The sequence below is a fragment of the Anolis sagrei genome, chromosome 2 (assembly GCF_037176765.1).
Source record: "Anolis sagrei isolate rAnoSag1 chromosome 2, rAnoSag1.mat, whole genome shotgun sequence".
NCBI classification, from domain to species: Eukaryota; Metazoa; Chordata; class Lepidosauria; order Squamata; family Dactyloidae; genus Anolis; species Anolis sagrei.
This window is the reverse complement of record NC_090022.1, coordinates 225220821-225245923: the sequence shown is the minus strand read 5'-3', so window position 1 is coordinate 225245923 and position 25103 is coordinate 225220821. Positions and strand designations below refer to the sequence as shown.

Sequence of the window (25103 nt, the reverse complement as noted above, 5' to 3'; positions counted from 1 at the left end):
CAGAGGTGCTTTGAATGCAATTTTCCTGCTTCTTGACAAGGGATTGGACTGGATGGCCCACAAGGTCTCTTCCAACTCAATGATTCAATGATTCTATGAATTAACTATTGAATTTGTTTTGCTCTTGCCCTGCAGTAAACACAAAATTCTGCCATCATTGAACATGGTTGGCATCTTGTGGGCTACAGGACTTGAGATAAGTCTGGTTCCCCTTTGGTACTATCCATACATCTGTCCTTTTTAGCTGCTATGTTGAAGGAGTTGGTGTGGCAATGGAACAAATTAGTGTGATCTAAGAGTACTTGGAATCCATACAATCCCTTCAGTACATCCATAGTAGTGGAAGTATCTCAGATTCCATCAGTGTAGCAGGACTTTTAATGTATCCTATAACTCAGTGGACTTTAACTTTTGCTCATTCATATATTTCGGAGTCAAATAGATTAGGAATGTTTACATAGAAATATATGGGCTTTGTGTAATGCTAAGGGGACAAGCATAATAGTCATAGTGTTACGTAACAAACTCGGTTTATACATTACTAACTTAATAACAGATTATCTCAAATTTTTAGATTCTTTAAGTAATATTTGGATTCAGATAAAGACTTAAAAGAAACAATCTGACAAGAATAACCGAGATGAACTTTTACAGAAGAAATCTGGAAAAGAAGAAACAATATGAGACAATATAAGAAGATATAAGACACAACCATCAGATTTAAAACTGACAGATAAGAGCACTCCTCTCTTTGCTGTAGAGAATATAATGAACTTTTATTTATTTATTTACTTACTTACAGTATTTATACCTTGTCCTTCTCACCCCAAAGGGGATTAGGAGCCGCTTACAGTGTACAGAAATGTGGCAAATATTCAATGCTGATTATACACTTAACAAGAACAGACAAACACAAACAGAGGTAAAGGCAGTTGTTCCATCTTATTTCTGGTATCCTGGATGCTGTGCTTGACAAAGTGTGGTGGGGGGAGGGTGTTGTTGCTCCATTTTCCATGCTGAGGACCTTCCTCTGATCAATCAATATATTTAAGTGTGCATTTATTACCTCCCCACTAAAAGTGGTACCTATTTATCTACTTCAATTTCTGCTTTCGACCTGCTAAGTGGGAAGGTGAGCTGAGGCTAACGGTGGGTGCTCACCCTGACCCAGGTTTGAATTGCTGACCTTTTGATTGGCAGCATTTTTCTGCAACACAGTGGTTTAGCTTGCTGTGCTAAGCCCGGCCCCTTTACTTTAAGTACTTTAAGTAATGAAAATAAGTGTGATGGAAATGAAAAATTAGATGTAATAATCATAACTATGCTCATTGAGAATTCTCCTGTCTCCCCACCTCCCCCATGCAAAATATTAAATATTGGTAAATACTAAACTTTCTAAATAACCCCAATACCCCATCTCCCCATTTTCTTTCTTACCCAGCTTTTATAACTTTTCCCCTTGTATGTGCATGAAAAAATGGGAAATGTCATGTCTATATATATATATGTCAACTCAGGATCAATTATAAAAAAACATCAGCATATAGCAAAGTATCTAAGATTTTTTACATAGACTCTGGGAAGTTTAAAGAACTTACCCCTTAAGCACTGGTATTTCCTGTAATGTATTGCTCTTAATTATGCAGTAGAATTTCAGAAAGGAATGTGAGCTCTAATAGTCACACAGTGTTACATTAACACAAATGTTATCTGTCCTTGCAAGTATTTTACCTGGCTTGAGTTCTACTTGTGTCAATATTGCCAGTCATACAGTATCTTAGCTGTGTGTAACACTTAATTCCTGTAAAATGTAAATGTGGAGAAAAAGAAGGATTGCATTGTTAAGTTCCTTGATATGAAAAAAAAGTGTTTTCCTAGTGATGAACAGGATCAAATGGGGCTAAGGATGATTTTTGCTGATACTCAAGGGACATTTGTTAAATCAAAGGTAGGATATTTTAGACTTGAACGATCTGTTTTTTCAGTAGTCACCAGCCAGAACCTAGTACAAAAGATATGAATCTAAAATGGAAAAACCATTGAGTCTAGGAATTTGTTTTGTGTTTAAGAATGACATGCAGTTTGTCACACTTTCATACAGAAATCTGTCCCAGTTTACCCAACACTTTCTTCACCTTTGCACTCTAAGTAAGGGCAGAGAAGTTAGTTTCTTACTGCTTTCTTAAATGGTAACAAAGTCAGAAGTACTTGACAATTGTTGGCATGCAACCTAGCTCTATCTTCTGTTTCGTTTGGACTTTCTGTCAGTAGTCTCTATGATGATCACATTAACAGCAATGTTGAAGAAGCAATGGCATAGACTTCACTTTTAAAACCTGTAATGCCATTTTAGTGGCACTGTATGGTTGTGAATTGTCACCAGTGAGGGGATATTACCTGTGGAAAAATTTGCCAATTTCACAGTGAGCCAATGTTCTGGTTTAGACATAGGCCTAAAAAGTCAAAGAACACAAATCCTTTAACAGATTCCAGTACAAAATGATAAAATCTGAATGTCTAGTGCAATTCTAATTGTACATCTTAAATGAAGTTTAGGAAAACCTGCTGTGAAATAATTCAGATGAATCTATTAGCAGAGATGGAATGAGTTTTGCTAACAAGCCGTGCTTGGTGTTTCACTGTGTAGCCATCCCACATAAATTGTTGGGTAACAGAACTAAAAATAATCTTCAACTTGCTGTGAAAACATTTTAAAACACAAACTACTTAATGGTGTTTAGAACCCTGACTCTGAAAAATGTATTTGGTTTAAGGATATAGCACATTTGTAACAGATGCTCTGGTGTAAACATATTGATTCTGAGAACAAATGTGGTTAAAATGCCCTATAGATTTTCAGATCTTCATGTATTAAGCTGGCCAAAAGTAAATGTACCGATCAGAGGTGGGTTTTTTTTAGATACATCGAAGGAAATAATTTCCTCTAGTCCTAAGCTTTAGGGTGCAGGAATATGAAATATCTTGTCTTTGTTTACACAAGTATCTGGGATCCAAGAAACAACTTTAGCGTCATGTTAGATGGGACATGTTGTTCTTTACATATACTGCAATAAGCAGGGGCAACAAAATGTCCTGTGCAACACATATTCTTCCACATTTGGGGTTTTGACTTCCACAGATTCGATTATTCACAGATTTTATTAAAATGTTCTCTTTAGGAATCTCTCAGCTGTTCACTGCAATTGTATGGTCAGCTTTCAGGAAAAGTGAGCCATAGAGCCATGCTGGAAGACATATATTCTATTTCTTCCAATTGAAAGTTGCGAAAGGAGGCATGAACACCTCCTGTTTTGTTGTTACTAACTGCTGTCAGATTGACTTAAATTTATGGTGAACCTATGAATAAGAGACCACCAGGTCCCTCAACACCCTGCTCAGATCTTGTGAATTCAGGGTTGTGGTTTCCTGAAATGCACTCTCCCTGTTTTCCTACTGCCTTCAGTTTTATCAGGCACTATTTTTTTTTTGTCTAGTTAGTGATCTTCTCATGATATGGCCAAAATATGACAGCCTCAGCTTAGTCATCTTGGCTTCTGAGCAGAGTTCATGCTTAATTTTCTTTAGGGCCCATTTATTAGTCCTTTTAGTTATCCACAGTATTTTTAGAATTTTCTCTCAAATGAGTTGATTTTCTTCCTATCAGCTTTCTTCACTGTCCAGCTTTCAAACCATAAATAGAAATGGGACATCCCAACTTTAGCATTCAATGTTACATCTTTTCACTTCAAAATTTTGTTTCACTCATTCATAGCTGCTCTTCGAAGTCCTAATTGCCTTCTGCTTTCCTAATTGCAGTCTCTAGAGCTTGTGAGTTATTTTGGAAACTAGGCAAGTGAGGTTTATATATCGGTGGAATGTCCAGGTTGGGAGAAAGAACTCTTGTCTGCTTGAGGCAAATGTGAATGCTGGAAGTGGCCACCTTGATTAGCACTTAATGGCCTTGCAGCTTCAAAGCTGCTTCCTGCCTGTGGGAATCCTTTGTTGGGAGGTGTTAGCTGGCCCTGATTGTTTCATGTCAGGAATTCCCCTGACCATGTAATATTCGCATCCCCCCTTCTTTACAGCCTTGATTAATCACGTTGGTGTACTGCTGGAAGACGATCGATCTACATACAGTTTAGTGCCAGCAATGGAAGACAGCTTCTCTGCTATATTGTCTAGTTAGTGTGGGAAAGACTCCAGGCTTCCCTCTTCAAGTGGCTTGCTGCAATGTACAAACAGCAGCTTCTCTTATGCTCCCACCCCCCTTTCAGTTACAGTGCTTCAGTTGGCTGACTCTGAAAGCCAGCTGGTATTGTCACTGTCTTCAACCCAGTGCTTTTGCATGGGCAAAGCTAGCTAGACTCTTTATAGTGGAGAGGCTGTTTTCCTCCACTGGCTACACTGTATGCGGATCATCTGCCAGCAATACACTGATTATTTTTTTGTCATAATAAAGTTACACCTCCATTTTTGGCCAAAAAAGGCATAAGGATGCTACCATTACACAATGAAATACAGTATTCTGTTTTTCTGTATGCTGTCCCAACATTAGCCTCTTGTCCTGAAAATAAATTACACATCAGAATGATGAAATGTTTTTCAACACATATTTCTTTTAAGAGGAATCCATAGTTTTTCATGATCAATACAATCAAAGACTTTGTTAACTATGTATATAAAAGTCAAAGTATTTTGGTTGGTTAGTTTGTACCACAAAAGCTCTTACATGGTTTGATGGATCTGGAACAAACTGGCACACATACCCTTAATTATCCAACTTAAAATTGGTTTTAACTTCAAAAGCCACTCTGACTGGGGGTGAGAGTCCCTCAAAGTAAAAAAAGGCAGTATATAGATTGAAAGGATTAACTATTGGCTAAGGTTTTTGCAGTCAAAGGTGGTGGACATTCATCCAGTCAGTGAAATTTTGAGCGAAGGAAGATAGATGCTTTTGAACTGTGGTGCTGGAGGAAAGTTCTGAGAATGCCTTGGACTGTGAGAAGATCCAACCAGTCCATACTTCAGGAAATAAAGCCCGACTGCTAATTGGAGGGAAGAATAGTAGAGGCAAAGATGAAGTACTTTAGCCACATCATGAGAAGAAAGGAAAGCTTAGCAAAGACAATGATGCTGGGGAAAATGGAAGGAAAAAGGAAGAGGGGTCGACCAAGGGCAAGATGGATGGATGGATGGGATCCTTGAAGTGACTGGATTGACCTTAAAGGAGCTGGGGGTGGTGACGGCTGACAGGGAGCTCTGGCGTGGCTGGTCCATGAGGTCACGAAGAGTCGGAAACGACTGAATGAATGAACAACAAAAAGGTTTTTGCTAGGAGTTAATGTCCAACAGCCTCAGGAGGGCCACATGTGGCATAGGCCCTTTCTAAACTGCCATATAATCCAGATTATCAAAGCAGATATATCCACATTATCTGTTTTGAACTGGATTATGAGTCTACACTGCCATATAATTCATATATGAACCAGTGCCTGGCCGTTGTAATGGTCTGGATGAGGGCGAACAAATTGAAATTAAATCCAGACAAGACAGAGGTACTCCTGGTCAGTCGCAAGGCAGAACAGGGTATAGGGTTACAGCCTGTGCTGGATGGGGTCGCACTCCCCTTGAAGGCGCAGGTTCGCAGCTTGGGTGTGATCCTGGATTCATCGTTGAGCCTGGAGCCCCAGGTTTCAGCGGTGACCAGGGGAGCATTCGCACAGCTCAGGCTCGTGCGCCAGCTGTGCCCGTACCTTGGGAAGTCTGACTTGGCCATGGTAGTACACGCTCTGGTCACATCCCGCCTTGACTACTGCAACGCTCTCTACGTGGGGCTGCCCTTGAAGACGGCCCGGAAGCTCCAGCTAGTCCAGCGCGCGGCAGCCATGTTACTAACAGAAGCAGGACGCAGGGAGCACACAACGCCCTTGTTGTCCCAGCTCCACTGGCTGCCGATCTGCTACCGGGCCCAATTCAAGGTGCTGGTGTTGGCCTACAAAGCCCTAAACGGTTCCGGCCCAAAATACCTATCTGACCGCATCTCGGCCTATGAGCCCACGAGGACCTTGAGATCGTCTGGGGAGGCCCTTCTCTCAATCCCGCCTGCCTCACAGGCACGCCTGGTGGGGACGAGGGACAGGGCCTTCTCGGTGGTGGCCCCCCGGCTGTGGAACACCCTCCCTGTAGACATCAGACAGGCGCCCTCCCTTATGACATTCCGCAAGAGCCTAAAGACGTGGTTGTTTGAGAAGGCGTTTGACTAAGTGCTACAACAAATTGGCAATGATGAGTGGAACGGAATATGGATAACGAGATTGGATTGTGATTCTATGATGAGACGTCGCGAATGATTTAGTGTAATGGTATTATTAATAGTGATGTTGTTATTGTTGTTTATGATATTGCTTTCATTGTAAATTGTCTTTTTATATGTTGTACACCGCCGTGAGTTGCCCTAGGGCTGAGAACGGCGGTCAACAAATGCAGTAAATAAATAAATAAATAAATATAGTCTGGATTTTTTATGGCAGTGTAGAAGGGGTCTTAGCCCAGCAGAGAAAATACCGTGATCATATGACTTATTGCTTTGTTCACTTATAATATAGGATTGCTTAGCTCAGTCAATTGTTTCCATATTAACATTTAAATACAGTCCCAGTTAAAGTGATGCACCTATGCCATCAACTCCGCTGGACTGGCCACGTTATCCGAATGCCCGATCACCGTCTTCCAAAGCAGTTACTCTACTCCCAACTCAAGAATGGGAAACGCAATGTTGGTGGACATGAAAAGTGATTTAAAGATGGACTTAAAGCCAACCTTAAAAACTGTGGCATAGACATTGAGAACTGGGAAGCCCTGGCCCTTGAGCCTTCTAACTGGACCAGCAGTACCACAGAATTTGAAGAGGCACGAGTGGAGACAAAAGGGAGAAAAGTGCCAAGAGGAAGGTGCGTCAGGTGAAGTGACCCTCTGCCATATGACTGGGAAAGAAATGGGGTGAAATGAATTGGCTGCTGCTAGGTGAAACGGCCCTTTGGCACTGACTAGGAAAGAAGCAGATTGGCTGCTGCTAGGTGAAGTGGCTTTTTGGCATGTGACAGGGAAAGAAGTGGATTGGCTGCTGCCATGTGACATATACTGTATATGAGGGAGGGAGGGAGGAGAGGAAGGAATGAAGGGAAAAAGAAGGGACAGGAGAAAAAGGAAGGAAGAAAAAGGAGGGAAGGAATGAAAAGGGAAAAGGTAGGACAGGAGGGAAAGAAAGAAAGAAAGAAAGAAAGAAAGAAAGAGAAAAAAAGAAGGTAAGGAGTATGAGGGAAAGCAAGGGAAGAAGGAAGGAAGGAAGGAAGGGAGGGAGGGAGGGAGGGAGAGAGAGAGAAAGGGAGGGAGAGAGTATGAAGGAAAGGGAGGAAGGAAAGAAAGCCACAAAGAAAATGCAAATCTGGGCAATGCAGGGTATATATGCTAGTAGGAAATAAAAGTAACTTTCCATGTTCTAAAGACAATCTTGCCCTCATGTAGATCCATGATCAGCAACTAGTTTTACCAGTGGATAAACACTGCAGTCCCACATATCTGTTAAGGTTGCAGCATGAGGAAGGCTGGCAGAAATACAAACTGAAGATTATCATGCAAAAGGAGGCTTCACCTAGTTATTGTTTCCTCATGACTCATTCAGTGGGAATATAGTTCTTTATATATAACATGAATGACCCTTTGAAGGCTTGAAATCAGCAGGCATTAACTCTCACTTAAACGTATGCAAAGGTTTGTGATATTTAAGGTTCTTGTAATCCCCCCCCCCCCCCCCACACACACACTTTTTTCCTGTCAGGGTGCTATTTCTGAATGGCATTCTTTTTTAGACTTGCCACAACATTTAACAATGCACCACAAAGGTGTTGTTTTTCCCCTGCCATTTTCCAGCAACATTTGACTAACTTGTATGGCTCACTTCCACGTAGGTTTGCACTCTGGATGTGCAAGATGCCCATTGTACAGACAGAAATAAGGACCATGGTTTTGCATTTTGGCATTCCGCCAACATACAGTGTGATTTAATCCATTTGCTCACTTATAATACCTTGAGTGGCTTGAAAGACCAGCAGGATCTATCTTCAAACTACAAAAAGGTGGAAACAATTCACTCAGGGTGCATCTGCACTGTAGAATTAATGCGGTTTAAGACAACTTTCACTCTTATAGCTCAATGATATGGAATCCTGGGCTTTGTAGTTTGATGAGACACCAGCACTCTGACAGAGAAAGTTAAAGACCTTGTAAAACTTTAAGTCTCATGATTCCAGTGCATTGAGCAAAGTTGTGCCAAACTGCATTATTTCAATAATATAAGTGCATCTTTAGGCATCTCCTAGGAGTGATGAGGGAAATGGTGTTGAAAAGTTTATGCAAGAAAGGCCCCTCAAGATGCATCTATACTGTAGAATTAATGCAATTTGGCACACTTTGGCTACCATGGCTCAATGCTATGGATTCATGGAAGCTGTAGTTCTATAAAGTCAGCAGCCTTCTCTTGTCAAGTGTTGCGGACTAACCAAACAATAACCTTGGCAATTCTATAGCATTGAACTCCAGCAGTTAAAATGGTGTCAAACTGCTTTAATCTTACAATGTATATCAGGCATGGGCAAACTTTGGCCCTCCAGGTGTTTTGGACTTCAACTCCCACAATTCCTAACAGCCTACTGAGACTGTTAGGAATTGTGTGGAGTTGAACTCTAAAACACTTGGAGGGCCGAAGTTTGCCCATACCTGGTGTAGATACACCCTTGGATAGACTGCAGTCAGGAGGATATAAAGTTTAGGTAGAAATTAGACCTGCTTTGTTCAACGGAGCTTATTCCCAAGTAAGTGTGCATAGAATATCCTTATTTTTAAATGCACTCAAAATGCTATGTGTATATAGCACCTCAATCAGAAGAAAGTGAAGGTAGTGACAAGGATGCCTTAAATTACAACATGGGACTAAAAGTTCATACTCTCAATTTCAGCACTAATAAATCAGTTTGTAAAGCTGGGTGTTCTTCTTCTGTCTCAGAAGGAAGAGCCAAGTCAAGTTTGCAAACAGCTAAGGAGTTTTATCTTTCATAGCAGAGTAAATCACAAAGTAATGAATCTCTTAGCAAAGCTCTAGAACAAGTTGATCTAGACTTCAGATTTTTGGTGACCTGAAGTAACATTATGATTCCCTTTTTTCAAAGCTGTTTCTGTTTCTCAAAGGATAAATTCTGCCATCTAGTGGATGTCTACGGGTGAATCTACACCAGGGGTCCTCAAACTTTTTAAACAGAGGGCCAGGTCACAGTCTTTCAAACTGGAGGGCCGGATTATAATTTGGAAAAAAAAATGAATGAATTCTTATGCACACTGCACATATCTTATTTGTAGTGCAAAAACACTTTAAACAATACAATAATTTAAATGAAGAACACTTTTAACAAATATAAACTTATTAGTATTTCAATAGGAAGTGTGGACTTGCCTTTGCTGATGAGATAGGGTTGTTGTTGTGTGCTTTCAAGTCGTTTCAGACTTAGGTTGACCCTGTGCGAGGGCCGGGTAAATGACCTTGGAGGGCCGCATCCAGCCCCCAGGCCTTAGTTTGAGGACTCCTGATCTACACTGTAGAAGTGATGCTGTTTAGTACAACTGAACTGCTCTTGGGGTGCATCTATACTGTAGAATTAATCCAATTTCACACCACCTTAACTGCCATAGCTCTATGCTACAGAATCCTGGGATTTGTAGGTTAGTGAGGTACCAGCCCTCTTGGCAGAGAAGGTTAAAAACTTTGTAAAACTACAACTCCCATTATTCCATAGCATTGAGCCATGGTAGTTACAGGGATGTCAAACTGCATTCACTCTACAGCATAGTCTATTGCAGCAACTAATCTTTCTGTGTTGTCATTAATATGTAGTTGAATTGTTTATTTTATGCAGATTTTAAATATTTTGCATACATGAATATGTATGTAATCCATTGAGTCACTGTGGCACAATCGGTTAAACCCTTGTGCCACTGAACTGCTGATCTGAAGGTTGGCAGTTCGAATTTGCGAGATGGTCTGTCAGCTCCAGCTCCTGCCAATCTAGCAGTTCGAAAACATGCAAATGTGGATAGATAGGTGCTGCTTCGGCAGGAAAAGGCAAAAGAGATGCTCCAAGAAATCTTGCCAGCCACACAATCAGGAGGTGGCAACCAGGCTACTTGGCTTGAAAACAGAGAAAAGCACCTCCTCAGAGCCAGAGATGAGCACCACTTCCAGAAGCTGGAAATGAAATGAGAAGCCTCAGCTTTTGTTTATGTTTATGTGTCTCATTGTATATGATTGTAAGGGTACTGAATGTTTGCCTATGTAATTTTTTTGTCATGTCAGGAGCAACTTGAGAAGCTGCAAGTCGCTTCTGGTGTGAGAGAATTGGCCGTCTGGAAGGACGTTGCTCAGGGGATGCCCGGATAATGGTTTTTTTATGCCTATTAATGTAAATGTATGTAAATGTATGTATGTAAATCTGTTCTGAGTCCCCTAGAGGGGAAGCTAGAATATAAATAAAGTGTGTTGTTGTTATTGTTGTTGTTGTTACTACTACTACTACTACTACTACTACTACACTATATGCTTCTTTGGTCCTTATCCATTTCCCAATCCCACTTCCACCTACTATAGACTTCCACACCCCTTCTACACTGCCATTTAGAATCTGGATTATCTGCTTTGAACTGAATTATATGGCAATGTAGATTCATATAATCCAGTTCAAAACAGCTGCATTGGTTACCAATTGAGCACTGGATCACTTTCAAAGTGATGGTACTTACCTTTAAGGCCTTGCATGGTCTAAGGCCAATGTACCTGAGGGACTGCCTCACCCCCTATTAACCCCAGAGATCCCTCCGTTCTGAGGACCAAGATCTATTGGAAATTCCCAGTGTCAAGACCTTGCGTCTAACAGCAACCAGACGCAGAGCCTTTACAGCAGTGGCACCATCACTCTGGAATACTCTGCCACCTGAAGTCCGTGCCTTGCGGGACCTATCAGATTTCCGCAGGGCATGTTTCGACAGGCCTTTGATCTCTGATAGTGTTGTTTTTAAATTGTTTTTTAATTGTTTTATATTGTTTTTAAATTGTGTTAGATTTTACCCTGTTCTTGCTCCGAGCCCCAGGGGAGTGGCGGCATATAAGTTTGAATTATAAATAAATAAATAAATAAAAATAAATAATGTGGATTATCTGCTTTGATTATCTGGCATCATAAAAGGGGCCCCAGTTAACCAGGACTCTCAAACAACTGGCAAAAAATAATAAAATTTTAAATAAAAATAAAAATACTATAATACAATAAAACTGGGTAACATTTAGGTAACTTTGTCTTTTATTTGTCTTTGTTTACTGTATTTCAATATTAATATGAAGTCAATACAGAGTTTATGGTATGGTATAGTATCAGGTCTATTTGAAGAGTAACTCTCAAGCAATCAGAAACTACATTTATCCAGCATCTACCAAACCCCATGAGTGCCAGTCAACAAAAAATCTACAGTATAAATACTGTAAAGTCAGTTATAAAATATAATAATCATTATTATAAAAACAGTATTATCAGCTGACATTTGCCGTGACAGAACAAGATAAAGGAAATATAGCAACTGCAGAAAAATGAGTGGGATGGAGCTAAAAGCACAAACACCTGGATGCCTACGTATGTACATGAAAAGTTATCAATCTGGAGAACAACAACTCAGAGAAACCCTTGAGTCATGGCTGGTTAAATCTGCAGCTCTGTGCCAAGCCCTCTTCATCCAAGGGAGCTCTTCAGGCCTCATGACATGGATGGCAGGCAGCCAAGCAAAAGCAAAGACCTCACACGCCCTGCCCGACTGGTCCAAGGTTGTGACCTTGCAAACTTGGAAAGAAAAAAAGAATCTGGCCCTGAGCCAAGCATACTATTTGATTCATTAAGGGTAGAAATATTTAAGAAAGAAAAGAATAGCAGCCTCCTCTTGTGTTCAGTATGTTGTGCTAAGAGGATTGCCCTTAACAGATGCATTCTTGAGGGAATATGATATAGTATATCATTGTTGGGCTCTGAGAACAGGATTCCGCTCTCACTGGGTGGCTCTCAGCTTCAAAAAACCCCATGATAAAGTTTGCCTTAGGATTCCGGTAAGCTGGACATGACTTAAAGGCACACAGTAACAGCAACATAGAATCTTATGAGAGCCAGTGATTCGAAAGTTCGGCTGAAGGGGTGTCTACACCAGGCCTGGGCAAATTTGGGCCCTCCAGGATCCACAGCTGTTTCAATGCATTGAGATGTTTTGGTGCTAAATTCGTAAATACTACATAATGTTAGTGTGTATTGAACTACTTTTTCTGTCAATTTGTTGTAAAACATACCGGCCACATGACTTTGGAGCTGTCTATGGACAATGCCGGCTCTTCGGCTTAGAAATGGAGATGAGCACCACCCTCCAGAGTCGGACACGACTGGGCTTCATGTCAGGGGAAAACCTTTACCTTTACCTTATGATATTTTGGTGCTAAATCTGTAAAATCATAACGTTTAATAGGCTTTTCTTTAATCTTTCCTTATTATCCAACATTTTCACTTTTCACATTTATGATGGATAAGCGAGACTCTACTCGTCAATGACTTAAATCTAAAAATAGTTTTTTAAGATCTACAGAGACACTCGCTGGAACACCTCAGCAAGCGAGAGTCCAAAAGTGGCAGGCTCAAACCCAGCACCTCAACCAATGGCTGATACCAAATGAGAGACTCTCCCCTGGGCACACAGAAGACTGGGCGACTTGGAAGTCACTGAACAGACTGCGCTCTGGCACCACGAGATGCAGAGCCAACCTTCAGAAATGGGGCTACAAAGTGGAAACCTCGACATGCGAGTGTGGAGAAAAGCAAACCACTGACCACCTGCTGCAATGCAACATGAGCCCAGCCACTTGCACAATGGAGGACCTTCTCACAGCAACACCAGAGGCACTCCAAGTGGCCAGATACTGGTCAAAGGACATTTAACCAACTACCAAACTCACAAGTTTTGTATTTGTCTGTTTGTTTGCTTTGTTCTGTTAGAAATGTAATATAATGGAGTGGTTGCTCTGACATGACAAATAAAGCGAGACTCTACTGCAGTGTTTCTCAACCTGGGGGTCGGGACCCCTGGGGGGGGGGTGTCACAAGGCAGTGTCAGAGGGGTCACCAAAGACCATCAGAAAACCCCATATTTTCTGTTGGTCATGGGAGCTCTGTGTGCCAAGTTTGGTTCAATTCAATCTTTGGTGGAGTTCAGAATGCTCTTTGATTTTAGGTGAACTATAAATCCCAACGACTACAATTCCCAAATGTCAAGTCTCTTAGTTCCAAATTCCACCAGTGTTCACATTTGGGCATATTGAGTATCCGTGCCAAGTTTGGTCCCCATCCATCATTGTTTGAGTCCACATCACTCTCTGGATGTAGGTGAACTACAACTCCCAAACTCAAGATCAATGCCCAGCAAACCCTTCCCCTATTTTCTGTTGTTCATGGGAGTTCTGTGTGCCAAGTTTGTTTCAATTCCATCACTGGTGAAGTTCAGAATGCCCTTTGACTGTTGGTGAACTATGAATCCCAGCAACTACAACTCCCAAATGACCAAATCAACTTCCCCAATCCCACCAGCATTCAGATGTGGGCGTATTGGGTATTTATGCCAAATGTGGTCCAGTGAATGATAATACATCCAGCGTATCAGATATTGACGTTACGATTGATAACAGTAGCAAAATTATAGCTAGGAAGTAGCAATGAAAATAATGTTATGGTTGGGGGGGTCACCACAACATGAGGAACTGGATTAAGGGGTCACAGCATTGGGAACGCTGAGAACCACTGCTCTACTGTATTCAAGCAGCGAATATTAAAATCCGCGGATACGGAGGGCCGCCGGTCATCTTCTGCTTCCCAGCCGCGAGAAGGGTTTCCTGGCGCGCGTGCACGCACTCGGCCGCGCGCTCTTGCGCTTTCCTCACCGGCGAGGGGAGGCGAAGCGCCGCCCACCAGATGACGTAAGCGTGACGTCAACGAAAAGGCCGAGCAGGCGCTGGAACGTTCGCTTCCTGCACATCCTCCTGTGACGCGCGACACAGTAGCCCCGCCTCTTCCGTGCCGGTAACTTCGTGGTGCCAGTCTGTCGCTCAAACACGCACGCACACAGCAGCCGGCGCGTGAGGGTCGTGCCGCTTCTCCAGTTGGTTCCTTCCTTCCTGCTTCCTTCCTTCCTTCCTTCTCGGGGGCCATGAAGCACATGCCGTACTTCTGCCGGGGCGAGGTCGTGCGAGGCTTCGGCCGGGGATCCAAGGAGCTGGGCATCCCCACAGGTGAGGGGCCAATGGGGCTGCGGGGGAGGACGGTGGCCTCGCGGGGACAAAGGTTCCCAGAGGACCCACTCTCGTTTCTATATGGGTGGCCATCTTTCTGCCCGTTTTCTTTTCCTCCCCAATGGGACTTCCCTGAATATCTCCCTACGCTTCCTATATCGAAAGAGGATGCCAGGCCCATGCCACACAGCTGAATACAATCCTACATTATTTGCTTTGAACTGCTTTGAGTATATTGTAATGTGGACTCAGATAACCCAGTTCAAACCAGATATTGTGGGATTCTCTGTCTTGATATTCTCAGTTATATGTCTGTGGTGAGTTCTCTCATTGTATCAGAACTGGTTTGCTCTCATTGCTTCAGCGGTGAAGTTTTGAAAATGTTTACCTTCAGTTTTCATAGAATCATAGAGTTGGAAGAGACCTAGCGGGTCATTCAGTCCAAACCCTTCCAAGAAGCAGGAAAATCGCATTCAAAGCACCCCCAGCAGATGGCCATCCAGCCTCTGCTTAAAAACCTCCAAAGAAAGGGCCTCCATCACACTCTGAGGCAGAGAGTTCCACTGTTGAACAGTTTGTATGGTCAGGAAGTTCTTCCTTATGTTGTTCAGGCATGAGGAAAAGGCCTTACTGGTGCATTATTTAAACTGTTATGTTTATTCATATCATGATCTGATCACCATACTCAATATATCCCATATGCATGGGGGTATTGGGGTAACGATACAAAAGGTTTGCTAGCGTAGACCTCTTTCACTCAGACTCAGCCCCCCCCCCCCCCCCAAATCGAAATCCTGGCTACGGGCCTGATGTTGTTTATTTGTTCAGTCGCTTCCAACTCTTAGTGTCCTCATGGACCAGACCACACCAGAGCTTCCTGTCAGCCGTCACCATCCTCAGCTCCTTCAAGGTCAAGCCAGTCACTTCAAGGAGACCATCCATTCATCTTGCCCTTGGTCAGGCTTTTTCCTTCCATTTTCCCCAGTATCATTGTCTTCTCTAAGTTTTCCTCTAAGCTTCCTAATGTTCAAGTGGAATCTCCTTTCCTGTAGTTTGAAGCCATTGTTCTGCATCCTAGACTCCAGGGCAGCAGAAAGCAAGCCTGCTCCTTCCACACTATGACTTTCCCCGACACATTTATACATGGCCCTCATCATGTCTCCTCTCAGCCTTCTCTTCTGCAGGCCCAAGCACCTGGAAAACTAGAGTTTGACAAATTCTGTAGAACCATACTTCTATTTTTAAAAACGTTCCTCCAATTCATCAATCAAACAGTTGAAATTTGCACCCATCATTGCCGTGGAAAGATGATAAACACATCACAATCTTTCTTGAAGTTGATCAGATATTTCTTTTTAATCAGCACTGCCAGTTTGTCCATTGCAGTTACTCCACCTTCATCAGCCAGTCGTCTTGCCTTGGATTAACTGGTTCCTTCCATCTCTGTGCATCGACTATTCTCACTGCAGTAATCTATATTGCAGTAATCTTTCCTTTCTAGAAGTTGTCCAGCATTTAGATTTGAAATGACTTGAAAGCACACAAGAACGAATTTACCCTCACATTGTGAATCCAACTCTTCCCCTCTTTAAAAAAATGTCAAGCAAATAGAGTAGAGCCATTTGTATTAGAGATACTCTTGTGGTTTTCACACCTCTGGTGTTCCCCATGTTTGCATCTCTGAAGAGTCATAACATAACAAAAGTTGGTGCCACAACAAAGCTGGAGCCCTGTGTCAGTGATGTAAATGGAAAAGGCATGCTATCAACAATGTTGCGTAAAAAAACAGCAACAACTTCCCTCGCCTCATGTTTATTAGTCACAAAGGCTACATTGCTCTTGTTGAAACTATACATGTTATCTCTTAAGAAAAACAACACAATCTTAACAAATATGTCTTAACAAAAAGTGAGCTCTTGCAAAGAACTATTGTTGTTAACTGTTAAGTCACTGTCAACTGCCTTGCTCCAATCTTGCCGACTCAAGGCTATGGCTTCCTTGATTGAGAATCTAATCACAAGGAGGCTTCCCCATTTCTAGACACTATAAAACCAGAGTCCATCAAATGATGCAAGACTACTTCTGGAGGTTGCCTATAGGACTCCGTTTTTGAAGTGTCTGTCTAGAAGTTGGTGTTTTTGGAGTTGGGTAGCATTCCTGCCTGACTCCAGACCTCTCAATTTGCTTGGAAGTGGGAAAGACGGATACTTTGACATGTGATGGCAACTGCTGAATGTCTCCATTGTATTAAGGTGGCAAGTGGAGTGGTGATTGCTAATGAAATGGTACATATGATGGGGAGACAGCAGTTCTCCATACATGAAAAGGCACTAAATGCAACAATAGAAGACAGTCCCCCCTACTTTCCCTCCCTCATAGAAGGAAAGCTTTTAACTGTCAAGGCTCAATGCTATGGAATTTGTTATTATTTATGCTCAATGCTATGGAATTTGTAGATTGGTAAGAGACCAGATGTCTTTGATAGAGAAGGCTCAAAACTTTGTAAAACTACAACATAGAATAGAGACATGGTGGTTCAAGTGGTGCCAAACTGCATTAATTCTGCAGTGTAGATGCACTCTTAAACTCAGGCTAATCTGATTTATGAGTTTCAGTAATGGTCTGTTAAAACAGGATGTTATAGCAATGTGAACAGATTGCCAGCTTTTTTTTTTTTTTTTGGCAGTTGATATGAAATATTTTAAAGCACTGTATTAAGTTTCTTTATTTTTCCCCTTACATTTTCAGCTAACTTTTCTGAGGAGGTGGTTGATAGTTTCCCAGCTGACATCTCTACTGGCATTTACTATGGATGGGCTTGTGTTGGAAATGGAGATGTGCATAAAATGGTTCTGAGCATAGGCTGGAATCCTTATTACAAAAACGTTAAGAAATCTGTGGTAAGAATGTTTCTTCATTAAACAGTTTATGAGGCTAAGATCATGAACGGTACCAACATATTTTGAAAGCACAGAAACTGCTTGAGAGTGACATTTTGTAAGCTGACTTAGTCTCACATTAAAGGTTTTTCCTTTTTAAATAATAACATGGGAAAAGCACTAGCTTCTTTCTCCCTTAAACTTTGAAATAAATTTAATTTCCTACAGAATATCCTTGATGACAGCTAAAGTACTGGAAGTTTACACTTTCATTTACATTAGGAAATTGAGATAAAAATTCTAGGGTTCACAGAGGTGTCTGCCATGAAAGCCATGATTGGCATTCTAAATAGGTAAATAATTCCTGCAAATGTGAACACCTTATGCCTTTCATTTATTGTTTTAGGAGTTGGTTTTCTACATTGATTTCATGTCTGTTTGGTTAAACACCAAGAGATTAGATAGGAAAGGAAATAGAGAAGTGTCATCAAATTGGAGGAATTCTCTAAGGGTTCCAAAAGAAGCTTTAACAAAGGCATAGGAAGCCTAAGGCTTTGCAGTTTATAATGTATTCTTTTGTGTTACTATAATACACATTATTTATAATTTTATTAACTAAAACTTTAATTTTTATTTTAGGAAACACATATTATTCACACTTTTGATGAAGACTTTTATGGAGAAATGCTTAGCATAATTATTGTTGGATATATACGACCAGAAAAAAACTTTGAATCTTTAGGTAAGTCTTCCGTATCTTTTGAAAAAGCTTTCACCGGAGGGTCATTTCTTAGCCAGTCCTTAAATATTATTACTCAGTGACATTGGTTCTGAGTCTTGTGTCCTCCAGATGTTTTGAACTTCATTTCACAGGAACCTTGACCATTGGCCATATTGGCTGAAGTCCAAAATAACTGAATGACTAAAAGCGATTAATTGTTCTATGGCTCCTGTTTTTAAAAGCCCAAGTTTATATATGGATTCTGTCTGTTTCCCAAACAAGGGATCTTTCAGAGCAGTCTCCTCTAACCAAGTCTTTCAAGGAGACTGGTGTATTATACTATGTAACAAAATTTGAAAAAGTTATGTTCCCATTTTGATAGTGTTACTTACTGTTTATTGTGTGATACTTACTTTGAAAGTAGTTGTTATACTCCAGAAACTTCATTTTTGTGGCTGCCACAAACTATGTTGAACTGGTAGAGACTCTATTAGATATTCATTGAAAACCTATAGCAAAATGTGCTGCAAGATGTCCCACCAAACTACGTTTTTGCAGTTTATTAAACTTTTCCCATGTTTTTATGATAGAGCCAATTAAAAATGACTTTTATAACCGGGAACAAAAATTGTGTTACATAGTGTGTAATTGTCTGTCTTTCTGTTTACCAAGTAAATGTATGTTGTCACTACATATTAAATTACAAGGTTATAAAGTGTCCATGATCTTTGCTGCTGACCAGGGAACTAGGGCCACTCGAAGGATGAAGTCTCTTGCAATGGGGAGTCCAACCTTCTTTTATTCAAAAACCAGAGAAAAGATTGCTGAAGGAATTTTGTTCTTCCCTCAGTAAAAAAACAAACCCTGCTCCAGTCCTGCTATACAGCTTTGTAGCAAGAGAGCATTCAGGGAGTGTACTTTTGACTTAGGCCCCTTCCACACAACTGTATAAAATCCACATTGAACTGGATTATTTGGCGGTATGGGCTCAGATAATCCAGTTCAAAGCAGATATTGTGGATTTTCCGCCTTCATGTTCTAGGTTAAATGGCTGTGTGGAAGGGCCCTTAGACATTACCCAGAAGACTAAAGACTGCTAGGGTTCTCAAAATGCATATATTTGTGTTGGATTACGTGCCTGACTTTGCATGTTACTTCAAATAAATGCTATATTGTTACATGCTGTCAATTCAACCTTTACTTATGACAATGTTCTAAGTTTTCTTGTCAGTTTTCATATAGAGGAGGTTTGCATTGATATCCTCTTAAGGCTGATTTTTATGCCTGAGCTGAATCCTGGCCTCTACAGAATCTAGATCCAAAATCACAGCACTATGTGGGCTCTCACAAAAAAAATGCTTTGTTTGAATTTTTTGTTTTTGAAAGATTACATTTCTAAGTTAGACTAAACTGAATTTTACTATTATTTTCGGCACAACTATAAAATATATTTGCCAGGAAAACTGATGGCCAAAACCGCTCTTGAAAGCAACTGATCTCTCCCAGGCATCCAGATCCACGTTCATGGAAAATAGTGTCCATCAGGCAAAAAAGCCATCTCTTCCTAGCCTCATGTTTTGGAGAGAAGGACAGACTTCCTGCATGCACGGCTCTCGCTTTATAGAAAAATGAAGTCCCCCCCTTTCTTTGGTGACAAAACCTGTTAAGGTGGAATATATCTCTTCATCTTGTAATATCAATCTCGGGGGTTAAAGGATGCAACAAGGATATTTGTAACAACAGCATTACTGTTCAGCTAGAAGCCTCCCATTGTAGGCCTGCCACATAAACTGATGTCAACTTTAGTAGGATACCTGAATCTTGTCTGTTCAGACTAATTCAATCACTTTGGCTATAATGGCAAACTATTTTTATTGTGATGAGAGTTTGTTTTCTTTATGTGATATCTGAATCAATTTCATGCCTCTCTGTACTTGTGATACTGTTGGAACCAGCCTTTATCAGCATGACATGCTTTTTTCAGAAAAAAATAATACTTATGATATGTTCCTAATTTCTTTTTTCCTCCTTCTGCAGATGCACTCATAGCAGCTATTAAATCTGATATTGAAGTATCTGAGAAAACACTAGAATTCCCAGAACACCAGAAATTAAAACATCACAATTTTTTCCAGAAGGGTGAGGCTAGCACTATGGCTAATGGCCATTGAGTGATGCTAGTATTTTAATTTTTACTGTTACTGTTTAAATTGCACTGATGTTTTAGTGTCTGTACTACTTTAGAACATTTTTAACATTCCTGCTTAGAATTGTTTGTTTGTATTAAATGGTTAGCTCCCTAAAATCTAAATTAAAATGATTTACTTTTTATGAATGTACTCCAACTCAGCAAAATAGAAACGAAATGCTTTGTCACATATGGTGCACTATGGGCAGTTTTTTAGCTCATCAGAATCTAAGCAAAAGTTAGTTCCCTAAACGTAGATAGTACGAGTATTTTTAAAATATTTCTTAGACTATTTACATTATCTGTAATTAAAACTATATTTTGTGAATTTAAATGACAAGTTTATTAAGTGATTTTATACTGAGGGAAATGCATTGGAAAAGTGGATGTAGCATGAATAGTTTCACGGTCAACTTCTGCTTGATTTTTACTTCTTGTTCATTAGACATGGGTTAGAACCAGATACGGCTGGATTCTTTTTAGTCCCATTCAATTGGGAAATCATTTTAATGTAACTAACTGCTGCTGTTGAGTTCATTGCCACTAAAAATAGATAATTTCTTCTTGGTTCAAACCAGTATTTCTACTTATTAGTACAACTTGCCTGTTTAGTGTGCTTTTAAGCAAATGGTATGCATACATCAATATCAAAACAAGCATATGAAATTCTAAGTTAAATCTCTTGGTTTGTGTGCATAAGCCTTGATATGTAGTACATTTATCTTTTCATGATATGTCCACAAGATGAGGTTGCCAGTTTCCATTGAAACAGTGTATAGCTTTAAAAAAAGTTCTGTCACCTTATTCATGATTACCTCTAATGATATATAAAACTTTCTTTTGAAATTACAGTAACACATTATTGTATTCATGCATCAACATTTTGGAAATTTTATTTTAGATATGATCAACAAAAGTAGAATTTTATTACATTCTGTTCAGTCTAAAATAACAGTAATTTAGTGTAGAGCAATAAAAGTAAAGTATCTCTTATCTGATATGCTTGGGGCTGGAAGTCATTTTGATTTCATCTTTCCCAGATTTTGCAATATTTGCGTATACATAATGTAATGGAACCCAAGTCTAAACATGAAATTAGTTTGTTTCATATGTATCTTGTAGAAGAGATTTTCAACATTTTAATTAATTTTGTGCATTTAATAAGGTTTGTGTACAGTGCACTAAACCAACAAAGAGCACTATTATGTGGACAGTTTTGGACTTTGGAACCTTTCAGATTTCTGGATAAGGGATATCTATTTGCACTTTTATTGTTTACATAACCATTCACAAAATTTGACATACAATTTGACACATATACAGTATGTGCATTGAGAGTGGGATTTTTGCTGCTGACATAGATATGAGAGCACAAACTGCACATGCAATTGAGGACCATAAGTTTATAGCTTTAAATGTAAATAAGTGTCCCAGGAGTCCTGTGCAGGAAACCATGTGAATGAATGCATGGAGAGCATGTCGCTGTGATCCACTTTCCCCCATATGCATTAGTTGTATGTGTATCAATTATGGCAAAGGTGCTTCGGTTTTATGTGAGACTTTCCCCTTGTACAAGGAAGTGTAAGGTCCCTTCTTGGTGTTGAATCATGGGCACATTGTTAACATACCAGGGGCTAGATTTAATTTTAATTACAGCTAGATCCATTGAAAGGTACAGGGTGTTTCAAAATGATGAACCCAATTTCAAAGCAAGTTCACAAATGCAATATGTTGCAATTACACAAAAAGTTATGAACGGTTGAATGAGTTTTCAAATTTCGCTAACCATTTTTGAGCCAGAAATAAATCTAAAAGAAATAACTGCAAATGGGTAATATTTCATTAGGCCTTATGTTGCGGGATCACCATTTTGCAAATGACTGAGACCAGTGCCTATTTCTGCACCGAGAAAGGTATCTAGTGGTTATCATTTGAAACTCTATGCCCACCCTTTCAATCGGTAAGAATTTCATTCATGAGAGGTATAGTGATTTCAAATTAGGCTTTTTGAAACTACTGGAATAAGTACCCTTTCATCAACACTGATGTTGGTCCCATTTGTTTTAATAGTTTACTCGTTAGGATTAGAATCAGGCTAAGATCTCACTGTTGTATCTAGTAACACTGCCCACAATCTGGCCCTACTCCGTTCTCCTAAGCAGGGCCTTATCTGTTAATCAACCATAAAGGGTGGGGTGCCCTCACTTTTTCAGCTTCTGTGAACCTGGCAATTTTGTGATTCACACCATACAGGCAACAAGCCATTACTGGCAAGTTTTATATTGCTTCTGTGAGCCTCAGCTCCAGGAAGTGAGAAACCCTTTCTTCCTTTCTCAACTCATAATATACTGACTTTTGCACTAATTGAAGTCTTCTGCTTGCTGCATACAAATACCTTTCTTGACTTAAGAGAGGGGAGCTGATGTCTCATACCATGCTGCTCAAAAACTAGAGCAATTCCCCCACTATAATTTAAAACAATATTAGCCCTTGAGACTCAGCTAGTGCCATGTTATGAAAATGAATGTGTGGGTTTGTATATGTTGTTGCCTATACATGTCGTCTTATTTTAGAAAGTGCCTTCTAATTGTTCTGAAGGGTTGTGAACACTGATCTAAGAATACTTGTGTGTATTTTGGATTATTCATTGAGAACATGCGATAATGGCAGCATACTTAACTGGGGGAAAGAACACTAATGCATGGGCCAGGAATACAGTTTATTAATAGATGCTGATGAATAAATATGTCAATGGGTATGAAATTAAAGAAATATTTATTGAATTCTGTCCTTTTATATGTCTGTACTTAAAAGTGAATGATTCATTTTAAAATTATCATGGCAATTTTATTAAGGGATTTTATTTTTGTATTAATTTTGTATTCATTCCCCACTTCAGGGTATTGTTAGGTGTGGGAATTGGTGTAGAAATTCAATTCATGATGGGAACAATGAATAAAATAAAGAAAATGTGTATATCTCTTGATCAGCTTTGTCTTTTATTTTGCTACAGGGAACTCATACTAACCTTTACAGTTAGTCTATAGCTGGCATGCTGCCATTTTAAAAAAAAATTATATAAGTAATTTTTCCTAAATAGCATCATAAACAGCTCTTTTAATATTTACAGTGGAAAACAGTATGTGCAAGAGAAAAACATTTTTATTGTTTTAATTCAATTCAATTCAACAATGGAAGTGTAGAATTCGATTATGCATGTACAAAGATGATAAAGTGCATGCTAACGACACTCACTTGGCAAGAAGAATCGGGTCCAGATACTAGTTAAGAAAGACATATGTTTTCTTCATACAATGTGGTGCTTGCAAATTTCTAATGACAATTACAGTTAATTGCCTAAGGTAGGAAGTGCTAGTTTCACGGGAAAAAAATGTCTCTAGTCCAACAATTTCTTCCACAAATATTGACATCTGTTGATGAATCTTAAGATAGCAAGTATGTGAACATATTTTCATCTCTTAGAGGCTATCCAGTTGGACAATGAAAGAAAAAGCTCCAATTCTTGAACCTTATATGAAAATCCACTCAGTTCTCTCACTTCTCCAAGTAATAGTTCTTTGGGAATTTTTTGAATTCCCAGCACTGGAGCATAATACATGTCTCAAAACTGAAAATTACACGATAACTAGTGAGTAAAGCATTTTAAACATGGTTATCTGGAGAAGAGGAATCATATGGACAAAGTTATTGCTATTTTTTTAAGCTGCATGCGGTGGTTTTCTGTGGCTTAGGGTGTTAATAGAATTATGCTTGGCTTACACTTGGTAATATAATAACATTGCAACACCTTTTGAAATGTTTGGCTTATATATATACATTCTCTGGATTACTGCAAGAGCCATCCGCACTCATGTGGTTTGCCTTTGTGCCAACTGATCAAGGCAGGAGTCCAAAGTTCCTTTCTGCTGGAAACATTAACTCCACTGTCTCTCACATCAATTTGAAAAATCCTGCCTCACAAGCTGCTGGAGGTCTTCTCTCTATCCTCAAACATTTCCACAGTCCAAGTTTCTACTAGCTTTGAAAATAGTGTTATTGCAGTAAGGTATTGCCATATTTCAATTTGTATAATTAAATAAATAAAAATAAAACAGATTTTACAGACATTGTTTGAGCAGGAATAAACCTGCTGTAACTCATTAACAATGCCCTTCTACACTTTATCATTAAATGATGATAATTCTTGTGGTAATATCAGTGGAAGTCCAACCAATGCCAGAACGCCCAACTCCAATGCACTATTGTGGATCGGTTATCTTAGTGACAGTTTTAGAGGTTAAAACCTTGCAAGTCACCATGCTTTTGTAAAAAAATTATTTATTAATGCAGATATGACAGGTTTAATATATTCACAAATGAATGAACAGATCTACGTTCCACAGAGAATGTGCCAACAGGTGTTATACAAATAGATGGCTCACTTGCTTTCTGTTTTCTAACCCACCAAAGAACGGGGAAATTAAGCACATTTTTCCATTGTGCGTTTGAGTGCAAATCCATATCTGCTCAAAGTCCAAATGCTTCAGGAACTATCAGACATAAATAAAAGTCCAGGCTGGCTTTACCTTTACTTTCTATCTGTTGTGATCTTAGTAAGCATTCCCATGGAATGTTGTTACAATGGTGGCAAGAGAAATATACTTTAGACCGACACTCTTCACATACAGACACAATGCCTGGAAACTAACTGACTATTGGGCCCACAGCAGTGTAACTATGCTGACAGAAGTGAAGAGCAAACCAATAGTAAAAAGAAAAGTGGCTATGATAGAGAATAGTATAATATACCAATAATGGTAGGAAGAGAATGCTGCTGTTCTTGTTTCTCAGATATTTGGCTTTCAAGCTAAGGCTACACATGAGGATGGGTTTGGATAATTCTGC

At 39.8% G+C, this 25103-nt stretch overlaps 1 protein-coding gene across 1 annotated transcript; it reads left to right on the top strand.

Moving 5' to 3' along the window:
* Positions 1-14117: 14117 nt before the first annotated feature.
* RFK (riboflavin kinase) lies at positions 14118-23184 on the top strand. The gene is made up of 4 exons (XM_060762180.2): positions 14118-14410; positions 17159-17310; positions 17929-18031; positions 20048-23184. Exons 1-4 carry the CDS (start codon positions 14329-14331, stop codon positions 20179-20181), a joined length of 471 nt encoding a protein of 156 aa, XP_060618163.1. The 5' UTR covers positions 14118-14328; the 3' UTR covers positions 20182-23184.
* The last annotated feature ends 1919 nt before the right edge of the window (positions 23185-25103 follow it).

Excerpts from the sequence above, each read along its gene's own strand:
- RFK (XM_060762180.2), top strand. The coding sequence starts at position 14,329 with ATGAAGCACATGCCGTACTTCTGCCGGGGCGAGGTCGTGCGAGGCTTC. Across the intron at positions 17,311-17,928 it reads AAAACGTTAAGAAATCTGTG|GAAACACATATTATTCACAC; the intron begins GTAAGAATGTTT and ends TTTTTATTTTAG. Across the intron at positions 18,032-20,047 it reads AAAAAACTTTGAATCTTTAG|ATGCACTCATAGCAGCTATT; the intron begins GTAAGTCTTCCG and ends CTCCTTCTGCAG.